The sequence below is a fragment of the Nuphar pumila genome, chromosome 15 (assembly GCF_984573655.1).
Source record: "Nuphar pumila chromosome 15, dmNupPumi1.hap1.1, whole genome shotgun sequence".
Taxonomy (NCBI): Eukaryota; Viridiplantae; Streptophyta; class Magnoliopsida; order Nymphaeales; family Nymphaeaceae; genus Nuphar; species Nuphar pumila.
In genome coordinates this window covers 17,815,148-17,826,619 of record NC_143263.1, presented here as the reverse complement: position 1 = coordinate 17,826,619, position 11,472 = coordinate 17,815,148, and the positions used below count along the sequence as shown (strand labels likewise).

Here is an 11,472-nt window from a genome sequence, read left to right as displayed (position 1 = left end):
GTGGGACTCCTGTTAAAATGGGTGGGTCCAAAATGCAAGTATCAAATAGGATTAGAGTCTGACCAGATTTTTCATAAGAAAAACCATACCCTGATCCAATAAGAATTACATAAACCAGACCCAGTCCATACCCAGTAAAATAAAAAAAAATTAAAATTTTTACATTGAAAATTTGCATATCTTAATCAGAACTCAGGTCGGACCTGGGTTTGGTATAAAATTTCACAAACCATACTTGACCCATTTAATAATCAGACCTCATGGGTCCAGCCCGGATAGTTAATGGGACCCTTTCTTTGTAACAAAACTCAGACCCTATAGGATCTGGTATGGGTTGAGATCGGGTCATACCTGATCCATTGACACCGCATGCAATGAAAGTAAAGGCAACGCATCCAAGGATCTAAAAGTAGTAGTACGGATCAATGGGCTAAACAAGGGCACAAATTTGGTAAGAACAGGCTATACCAATCAAAGTTTTTGCATAAACTGCCGGTAATAGAGGTCCAAATGCAACATTCAATTAAAGGACCTGGCATCAAGCAAGGTAAGATGGCTATTTAAATAGTTAAGAGAGACGTCTTAAACAAGGAATCTTGGTTTCAAATCACACACATATCTAAAAGAATGAGTACTGTGCCCCCACTCAGCTTTTGCAGCGTGAAACCTCTATCTCAACAGCTAGGAGTAGATATGAAGCAACATTACTGACATTTTCAATCAATAGTAACTCAAAATATATAGGGAGCACAAGCACAGTTTAGGACCAATAGTGGCATCATGTTAAAGTTGCGCAGAGCCTATTCCTCTCAAGTTTTTATACAAACCTCTCTCCATAAACATTACTGACATCTTCAAACAATAGTAACTCAAAATATATAATAGGGAGCAAAAGCACAGTTTAGGACCAGTAGTGGCATCATGCTAAAGTTGCAGAGCCTATTCCTCTCAAGTTTTTTATACAAACCTCTCTCTAGAAACATTACTGCCATTTTCAAACAATAGTAACTCAAAAATATATAGGGAGCAAAACACAATTTAGGACCAATAGTGGCATCATGCTAAAGTTGCAGAGCCTATTCCTGTCAAGTTTTTTATACAAACCTCTCTCTAGAAACAAGGTGTCACCTTAATCCATCTTTTCCTACACTACAAAATAACACTAAATCAAGCTAGAAATCCATAAACAATATCAACTCTTTGAATTCAAGGTGCGAGCAACAATTCTTTGTTTTCCTGGCTTCAACGACAACCTTCATGATATATTCAGTGATAGTAACTCCCAACTAAATCCATTTCGTTCTTGCAGAAAAGAGGGGAAAAAAAGAGACCTTACAAGTTGAAATTCATAAACAGAAAGGAATATCTACAGTAAAATAACCAATTCATGACAAATCTTAGGAATTAACATTTGTTTCAACCACTTTATTGCCAAAAACTCCTATTTAATGACTATGAACATCAGTGCGACCATATCTGCACCGTATTTACATTTTACAGTGTAAGATTCCAAAAGACATAAGCAGCTGTACCAGCGGTAGGTCATTCATTGCATCCAATGGAGACAAAGATGAAAGTGAAGGTTATGTACTATGTAATATGATAATGCTATCTGCAAATAGCTAAAATCAGTCCCAAACTTTAACTATGAGTTTTCGTTCACGTGGTTCTTTTGGCTTTGGAACAAATTTCTGGCAATCGATCCCGTTATCAGTAAATGCTGTCACTAGTTTTGGGAAAAGTTGTGCAAGAGAGTCCTTGAAACTTTTAGAGCAACTTTTGTCCCCCTGATCCACATCCTGCACTCCGCCTACAGCAAGACAACCAACCTGAGCACCTCCCATGTATGCTTGACATGCTTCCAGAATACGTGGGGCACACACACAGAAATGTCCCGCCACAAATGATTCAAAATGCTGTGAAAGATTAATTAAAAAAAAGATGGATGAGAAATTCAATCCACATCATGTTGTCAACCTTGAAAGAGAAGCTTCGAGAAATCAGTGAGAAGAACTTAGATAATGCCTAGCTTCTTCTAGGCTTGGAAAGATCCCAAATAACAGAACGATTGACACATGCCAGGACCTAGAGGCAACCCATCAAGTTGCTCCAAATGCTAGCATAGATTGGTAGCAGGCCAACTCACATGTCACTATTCTCCTGAGAACCATTCAGCTACCTAGATCTTATAGGACTCAAGCCAGGGGAAATTCCCAAGCACATAATTCTATCTACAATTACTCAAATATTTGCCCCAGATTATTAAGTAAAACTTCCAAAAAATTCAGTAAACCGTAGACAAACATTTATGTGGATCAGGTCCTACCTTTGGTGGATTGCGTAACAGGTGCAACATAGACTTCACAGATAAAATGAAAGTGTTCTCATTGTAGGACCTCGCATGTCTTTCACCCTCTTCTTTGCCTGCTGACTTCTCGTATCCAGGCTCATTAAAATAAGGTTTAGCATTCAATACTAGAGCTTGGATGGAAACCAAAACTTGAAGAATGGTGGATTTCATCGGTATCCATGTCTCACTGTTAGCACGGCTTCCATGCCAAGTGTTCAAAAGGCTAAGGCAGACTTTGCCACAATTATACAAGTTCGGATTTATTCGGTGGCCAAAGGAGTAATAGTGAACCAACTATATAAAAATCAATACACAAACTGTTAACCATTTAATTGTATCGCATTTAGCAGTACCAAAAAGAAGCACAGATGCAAGAAGATCCCATCAACAAATACTAACCGGTGGGCTGTGTGGATAATCTTGTGGAAAAGAGATGTCAAAGAAGAAGAGACCATCATGGTATGGAGTTCCAGCTGCCCCTACAATGGCAGCCCTCAAAAGATCCATCCTTTCTTCATAAACTCTAACATATATTGTATCTGCGGAATTAAAAAGTAGTAACTCAGAAAAATAAGATTGCCCCAAGCATATAAAAATAATCAGTAATGACATTAAACACAGCAAATGTCCTTGCATTTGAGTGCAAGCATAAAAAAATCTCAGTGATGCTAATGTAACATTAATGTTAGTGTCTTCTCATATATTAACACCAAGCTGGTGAAAATTACTGATGACTGTCAGAACCAGTCACAAGAATTGCCAAAGTTCAGCCGAGTTGAACTAACATATGGAGGATTAAGCTATAAATCATCTAATTTCATTTGATTCTTGCTGAATTATTTCCTTAACTATGTTACTAGGTTATAGGTATTGGAACAAGTTAAGACCGCAGTCACAGATATTGGTGATATTTTCAAAATAACGTGATATTAGAAGTGTATTTTCAGTGAATGATATTATAGTAAAATGTTGCAATATTCTGAAAATATATCCAATTTAATTATATTGTGATATTATCACGAGAATGTGATATTCTCGTGATAATATCATTATATAATAAATTATGTTTACTGTTTTTTATTTATTTTCTACATTCTAAATATGTTTTTTTTCTTTCTTTTACATTTTTTACTTATTTCCCTTATTATATAATATATATGTATCTTACTGTCTAAACATGACATTTTCTTACTTTTGTTATCTTCATATTTTTAAAAAATTTTGAGCACAGAGACTTTCCCGAGATTTATCACCTAACCTATAATATCACAAGAAATAGTGTCGCCAAGATATAGCCGATGCCGATATTTGTGACTATGGTTAGGACATGTGCAAAAGACATGATAATAAATCATGTTGAGACATATGGACAATGCCACATGCATACAACACCAATTAAAGTCCGGTGCAAACTTGGTTTGCTTTGTAAGAATTTTAAGAGGGGTGAAAACCCTTTTGCTTGTAGTACCATTCAAATTTTCTATTTGATTAGGTGTTAACATATTTCTACTTTCTAGAATGTAATGTACACAACAGACAGGGAGAGAGAACCCATCTAATTTTAGGGAAGAATGAGGGCTTGGACTGTTCCTACATTAACCATTAAATTAACCTACTTAATTGTATAATTTCTCTTAAACTTTACGAAACCTAAATCACCATTTATAATTGGGATCCTTCACTCACGAGCCATACATCAACAAGAGAAAACCCCTGAGAATGAAATCACTTGCTACAACACATTAAAATGTTTAAAATCAGTTATGACCATTTCACACAAAGGTGAAAAGAAAAACACCTGGCAAATCCTTCTCCAAGATGCTCCACTCATGCTGTATATATTTTGTGTGTTCCTTTGATGACATTTGCCGTGACTGAGATTAAGTAAATTTAGACAATCGTCTCAATTTTAAGAGGCAAAAGGAGAACAAACATAAGTTCCTTGCTTACCTGAGGAGGTGGCTTCTCTGTAGAAGGAATATTATAAAAATAGGTGTTGACTGGCTGCTGTATTTTGATAAAGTGATGATCTGAATGATCAATGACAGTATCAAATTGCTTGAATTCTTTAAATTTCTGGGTTTTTCTCTCAATATCCTCAATCACAGGAACTGGTTGGCTCGGTCCTGCTTTAGAGCTTGGATCAGGCTCATGTGCAAAAATATCATCTGTCCAAGGAGAGAAAGAATCATCATCTGGAATATATGCAACCTCATCATCTCCTTCAACATCCATGTATTCATAAAAGTCATCAGAATTATTTGAGATTGTGCTTGTTGGTGAACTGCCCATGGGTCCTGGACCATCATTCATATACAGATATGACAAGTCATTGGGATTAATAAGAAGAGCTTCAGCTTTTCCAAATGAACCCTCTGATTGTTGCATTGAATGGCTCTGGAAAACCAACATAATTAGAATTGCACTTGTTTCTTCTAGCGACTGTAAAATTAATCAAAGGAAGCAGGCCAACATCCTTGACAATGCAGAAACATGAAAAAATCAGATCTCACCTCCTCTGCACCATCAGCAAACATCACAGGTCCATCCTTTCCTTGAACCATCAAAACCTTACTGCTCCCTTCAATTATGGTTGCGTTTTGAGGCATATCATCATCTTCATCAATTTGAATAACCTCATGTGGAGAAATGATGAAGGCTCCAGGTGCACCCTGCTTATGTATATTTACGTCCCACATAAATACTTCTTAAGGTATGTGATTTTGAAAAAAGCAAAGAAAAAAAAAGAGTGGAATAGATATTTGTTGTTAATTAGCTCAAAATAATTACCAGGCTACAAGTTAAATTAATAAGCTGATGAAAAAGAAGAAAAAGAAATGAAAGATCAAGTGAAACCCTCTAATTAAGTTTAGATTGAAAAACCTTTGCAGTTAAATTGTCAAAAAAAGAGACATGTGACGAATAAATGCAGTTGCTCAAACTATATAGGCACACATTAAAAGTTTCGACAGATATGGACTTATCAACTTAAGCATGATTCTGAAGCCTTTAGTAGATTTTAACCCTAAGAAAAAAAATTGTGTGCCCCTACAAAATAATAAATTAACTACAAAATTCATATAGCATTAGTAGTTTTTTATTAACAAGTAGCATAATCACAAAAATACATTTTTCTAATAGGAATAATTAGCACTTCTGTTTATTTAACCATCCGACTGTTTTCTTTTCATTTTTCCTCTTTTTTACACAGAATATGTTATTCCCTGTACACATTCAGCTTATTACTTTGGGGTGTTTAGAGAGAGGAGTAAGCTTGCAATTTTATACGTGATTTTCAGCCCAATCAGGTGGGTTATCCAAATGAGTTGCCAAGCTGTTATGCTCATATGAAAATCTTATCTCTCTACCTGTTGCCTACCTGTCCTGTTCATATTAATCTCAACCCTTTATCTACATATCAACTTTCAAGATCGTTCAGTCTTGTTCTACTGAAAAACCACCAAGATGATGACAGTCACAAGCTCCAATTTACAATCCAATACAGCTGAAAATCAGCAAGTGTTTGATTCTTCAACTACCCAGGCAGTTAGCTTCTAAAACTAGCACATGAAGGTTTCTCCCAACTATTATCATCTTAGTTTTCTGAGATAGTTTGTGTTTTCATTTCATCATTCCTAGTACAATTGCATCTTTTTGCTCTTTTAAATTTTTATTATTAGCTTTATCACTATTTCTTCATTAAAAATTTTGAACTCTTTACTGGATCAATAGCCATGTGGTCAAAAGAGCTAGTCAAGGACTAGGAGGGACTAGTCGGTATCCCAATTAAAATATAAAAAAGTACACAAAAAAATACATAAAAATCTGTTTAATTCTTTTACTAATAAGATGTTTTCATTACACAAGTACAAAATTACATATGCTTTCACAAAATATATAATATACATAACCAGAATATACATATATATAATTGTACACACACACACACACAAATATATATATATTCAATTATTCATAACATATTCAGTATAATCAACAAAATATGCTTTCAGCCTTTTACAGAAGCACAATAACACATACATATATAAATAACATATTACGTAATTCATAATACTAAACATGCTTTCAGGATTTTATAGAAAATTCATCAGAAACAAACACACACATATATAAAAAACATAATCAATTAAAATTAACTGTGCATGCTTTCAACGTTTCACAAAAGAATCCCAAAAGCAAAGTAGCACACCCGCACATATATACATAACTATAATAACTAAGCAAGTTTTCATGATTTCACAGAACAAATCACACAAACACACACACTTATAAACCAAAAAATAACAATATATATAAGAATAATAAATGGCTAAACCACCCTGTTGCCTAGGCGGAGGCAGCTTAGTTGCCGACTAGGCGCCTTAGTCGGTAAAATTGGTACCTTTTAAGGTACCCACCTAGGAATTGCAAAGACTAAGCATTTTACTTATGTCTGACCAACTAGTCAGTCGGGGCTTTTGACTACATAGATCAATAGTACATAACAGTTGGAAATTGATGGTTCCCCTCTTTGACATCCATTGGTTTTGAAATTGAAAGGCAGTTTTCTTTTCAACTACATTCCAGTATAAGCATCATTTGAAGCTCAGACAGTTGGACGTTCTCGGCTGCACCTCCCAATGTTATTATTTCATCAAGAAATAAAAAACATGGAGAATGCTCTTCGGAACAATTGGCATGATTAGAATCTTCTGTAAAGCTCAAGAACAGAAACTAAATGAATAAACAAATTGATCATTAGAAGAGAAACAGTGCAGCACAGCCATTGTTTCCAACAGTGTTCACTTTGAACGAAGATAATGTCATAAAACATACGCTAAAAAAAAACAAAATGAGGCAAAAAGAGCAACATATTCACTTTCATGAATAACCAAACAGTTGGTGCACAAAACAACACTAACCAAAAAAATATATACTTTAGTGCAAACAGTGTCCGAAGTAAATGAATGCAATTCAAAAGAACGTGAAAAATGAAATCATAGACAGAATCAAACACAGAGATTCAAAAGAAAAAAAATCCAATCAACTAAACTAAAATCCCATTCTCACGACAATCAAAATCGCCACTTTGATCTAATAAAAGAAAAAAAAAACAAGAAAATTTAGCACATGCGCTCAACTCAACCCAATCTTACAAGGAATCAAGAATCACAAATACCAATATAAATCCTAGGGACGCTTCCCCAAAAAACACCAAAATTTTGGAAAAGATGAAATAAAAACCAATTAAAAATATGCAAAAAAAGGACCCCACCAATTCACTACACAACAAAAAGCTAAAAAGTTGAAATAACACCACAAAGGCCAAAAAATGGTCATTATTTTGCAGAAAAACAAGCCAAACAAAAGAAAGAAAAGTTAGGGAAAAGAAAAAACACAATATTGCAATCAAAATACACATCTGAAAAACGTTTTTCTCCCAAAACTAAGCAAAACCCAATTGACAAAATCACGAAAAGAGACCGGGAAAAAGATCGATGAGAACAACGCGATCGTCCCCAACAACCAAAGACCCAGAACTCGACGAACAACACCATTCGTCTGGTTCGAAACCCAACGACCAAGAGAAAAGGATCGCATGCAAAGGAGAGAACGATGGATTCTCACTTGCTTCTTCTTCCGTTTCTCATGGTTGGCGTCGTCGATGACGAACAAGTCGAGCGACGAGGAGGAAGAGGCGGACGTACCCACGAAGGAATCTCTGAGAAAACAAACGAAAGAAAAGGCAGAACGAGATTGATCAGAAGGAGAAATGGGGGACGCCCGAAATTTCAGATTTCGAAGGAAAAAATAAAAATAAAAAAAAATTGATTTGAGGTGGGAGTTTTACGCTAACTTGGAGAGTGCAGAGTTGCAGGCGCGCTTGCGGTCCATGGCGAGCCGGCACGGATAGAAGACGAAAAGGAGAAAAGGAGAGTTGACGTGGCTTCGGAGCCGGCTCCTGGAGGGGAGAGCCGACCTAGAGAGAAGAAAAATAGTATTCTAAAATATTAAATGATGGGGAGGAAGAAGACGGACGTAGCAAATGAGTATAAAAGGAGGGGAAGGAGAAAAGTAGGGTTTTAGAGAGAGAGATAAAGGAGAATTTGGGAAATTGCTGGGAAGATTATTAGCTGGGAAAAGGATCTCGGATTTGCCCCAGAATCAAACCGGAAATACTGAGAACGCCACCCTTTATCTGTCTCTCTCTGGCTGTCGACGGATCCGGTATCCGACCCATCAGGTGTACCTAAACCCGCATGAGTAACTAATTGCCAGATTCCTCTTCGGGATTGTCGGGGGGAAAAATTCTCAAACCTTTATCCATATCAATGTGAGAAGCTTATAATTGTATAGTTCACAAAAGTACATATTTGGGTCGAGAAAAATAGTACTTTTATAACAAACCCAGTTCATTGACATCTCTCTCTCTCTCTTAATGATAAACCAGCCGAATGAGTGGGGGGCGCAGATCAGGTCATGCTGAACATGACCGTTTTTGCTCATGCAGACATCGTGGCCGTCTATTTGCATTTTGGATGAATGCCACGTGGTTTTGTTGACTTTTGAGCTTTTTAAAATGCAAATCGGACGGCCATGATGTCAGCATGAGCAAAAACGCTCATGTTCAGCATGACCTGATCCGCTTATTTTGAGTGGAGCTTTTAAGTGTTCAAAGACTTGTTTTTCTGACAAAACTGAACGAGCGGAGCCTTCAGTGTTCCAACTTGACTTATTCTCATGGCAGACTGAGCCGAGTTCAAGCTCATAAAAAGCTTGACTTTAATGAACTAAAACACATTTTTTCATAGAGAAAGTAATTTGATTACAAAAATATATCAGAAAATGGTTGTATTGTCCTTAAAAAATGGTATGTTTTTTTTTGTAAATGCCTGTTAATTTGCCAAAATCTTTCTCATACCCAAAATTATTGATTCTTGACCTTTTAAAGATATTTTTATCCTTTGCATAAGTGAACCTGCTAATGTTCGTGTGATAGATATAAGTTATCCCAAGGTCGCAACATCTCAATAACAAAGAGATTTGCATGCAGACCTAATAAAATTCTCATGAAAAAATTGTAAACATGACTAACTTGTCGTATCTTAAATATGTGGATCATTTAATATTCACAAGTTTGTTGCAAACCTTTTAGAATTTAAAAGTTCAAACTCGACATATTCGTGCCATACATTTACAGGAGTCCTAACCTTCACACAGACTACATGCAAACCTCTTTTACCTAAAAACTCACATAAGGTCAGGATGTCTGCAAATGTATGTTGTGATCTTCGCAAATGTCTAACATTATATGTGAACCTCCTGTTAATGCAATATGAATCTATTTAACATGCAAATGTATTAAGCTTATTTTGTAAAAGTCATTACTTTCGCATGTTTTCTAGTTTGAGTTTGGCATGTTCGCAGCATATATTTGCAAACGTCATCCTGAAGTTCGCGTATAAGACTTAAATCACCTAAATTACGCACCTACTGAATATTTACACATTCAACATGTGAACTTATCAGTTTAGCAAATATTCTCATTATCTTTGTGTGAATCTCCTAACCCTTGCACAGATGACATGTGAGCTCCCTTTAACTAAAAACTCAGAGAAGGTTCCGATGTTCGCAAATGTGTTACACCCTCCAGATCATCCAGTTTAGAATGTAAAGAATTTAGACCAGTAGGGAACCTCGATCCGACAATGGACGGTTATTATAGTTGGGGCCTAATGGATACATGCAGATCATACCTGCGGTTTCTGGGCCTTGTGATTGGCATGCCTAGGGTTCTGAGACTTGATTGACATAGTGAGGAAGTGGTCTAAGGTTTTTCGTAGTTACAAGTTAGGAGATATAGAGACAGATTGGGTCAATCGGCTAGTCAAGTAAGTGTGGTTTGGGTTTTATAAGTGATTCAGATAAGGATTATAGTCCATATTAGAAAGGACTTGGTCCAGGGGTTCTTAGGTTACCTAAGAACGTATATTAGGGTCTGATATAGGTTCTAGGTCTCAGAGATATCAAGCTAAGTCATGAAAGATGATGGTGAGGTCAAACAGGCCAAACTACAGGTTTTTTTTAATCGATAGGGTGTAGTTTTGGTGTTTCATGTCCCAAATGTGGTTTTGCTAGAGGACTTAGGCCCTTGGAATTGATGAAGAACCAACCTAAGGAGCCCTGTTAGTCGTGGTTCTGTTGATTTGCATTCCTTATGAACGTGTCTTAGGTTATTATATCATTCACTAGACCTATGTCATACATTAGGACCAGTCTCTAACCTTTCCTAGAGTAGCTTAAGCCGTCTAAGCCAAGACCGCACCCGAAGGAGCAATGCAGTATCATTCTGTGAGCTATTTTTCCTTTTCTAATCACATGTACATACCTTGACCACACCTAAACATGTCGACCTATTTAAGACCTTCCTAGACCCGCTACACAACCTCTGAAACCGATCTAAGCCTTAGCTAAAACATACCCATGTCTGAGACCCAAAACACCAAAAATGTGCTATATTGATTCGACATAACATGTAGTTTTGACCGATTGACCTCACATGCCTCTCCAACAATCCATCCTGACCTCTTTAACCCCTAACACATATATCAATCCCTAACACACGACCCTAAGTCCTTCTAAAAGACCTGGACTAGGGCCTTTCAGATCTGGACCGTAATCCTTACTTGAACCACTTACTAGACCCAAACCACACCTACCTGGATATCTGATTGACCCAGTTTGCAATTGTAGCTCATAACCACGATAAACCTTAGGCCACTTTCTCACCATGTCAATCAAGTCTCAAAACCCCAAACATGTCAGCCACAAGCTTCAAGACCCATGAACCACTGGTACGATCCACACACTTGCATCGAACTCCAACTAGAGTGCTCATTTGTTGCCAGCCCAGGGCTCCCTTCAAGTCCAAGTTTCAAGCCGTGAAATCTGATTATTCGGGTGAAACATCACCCTTATGGGTCACACCTTGGCCTGAATAGCCCCCACTATGTGTGAACCCGGGAGCTCAGGTCTGCACCATCTTGTAAAATTTGGGTTGTAATAAATGTATATCATGACCTTTGCAAAAGTGACATTCACAAATATTTTATGCAAACCTC

At 36.8% G+C, this 11,472-nt stretch overlaps 1 protein-coding gene across 5 annotated transcripts; it reads right to left on the bottom strand.

Moving 5' to 3' along the window:
• Positions 1-1,345: 1,345 nt before the first annotated feature.
• Positions 1,346-8,374, bottom strand: LOC149814668 (putative ubiquitin-conjugating enzyme E2 38). Of its 5 annotated transcripts, none has more exons than XM_089989473.1 (8): positions 8,202-8,374; positions 7,979-8,072; positions 4,864-5,025; positions 4,301-4,747; positions 4,149-4,224; positions 2,750-2,889; positions 2,327-2,644; positions 1,346-1,916 (listed from the first exon to the last, which is right to left on the bottom strand). In XM_089989473.1, the coding sequence occupies exons 1-8, from the start codon at positions 8,243-8,245 to the stop codon at positions 1,629-1,631; spliced, it is 1,569 nt and encodes a 522-aa protein (XP_089845599.1). In that variant the 5' UTR covers positions 8,246-8,374; the 3' UTR covers positions 1,346-1,628. The 5 variants fall into 5 exon arrangements, with proteins under 5 accessions (XP_089845599.1, XP_089845603.1, XP_089845600.1 ...); XM_089989477.1 differs by having other exon boundaries at positions 4,149-4,203; XM_089989474.1 differs by having other exon boundaries at positions 4,864-5,022.
• Between the last annotated feature and the right edge of the window lie 3,098 nt (positions 8,375-11,472).

What these genes read in the sequence shown, in the direction of transcription:
- LOC149814668 (XM_089989473.1), bottom strand. Translation starts at nt 8,245, where the DNA reads ATGGACCGCAAGCGCGCCTGCAACTCTGCACTCTCCAAGTTAGC. An exon ending in TCTGCACTCTCCAAGTTAGC is followed by an intron (nt 8,073 to 8,201) that starts GTAAAACTCCCA and finishes TTGTTTTCTCAG; the next exon opens with AGATTCCTTCGTGGGTACGT. An exon ending in CTTGGAGAAGGATTTGCCAG is followed by an intron (nt 2,890 to 4,148) that starts GTGTTTTTCTTT and finishes TTAATTCCGCAG; the next exon opens with ATACAATATATGTTAGAGTT.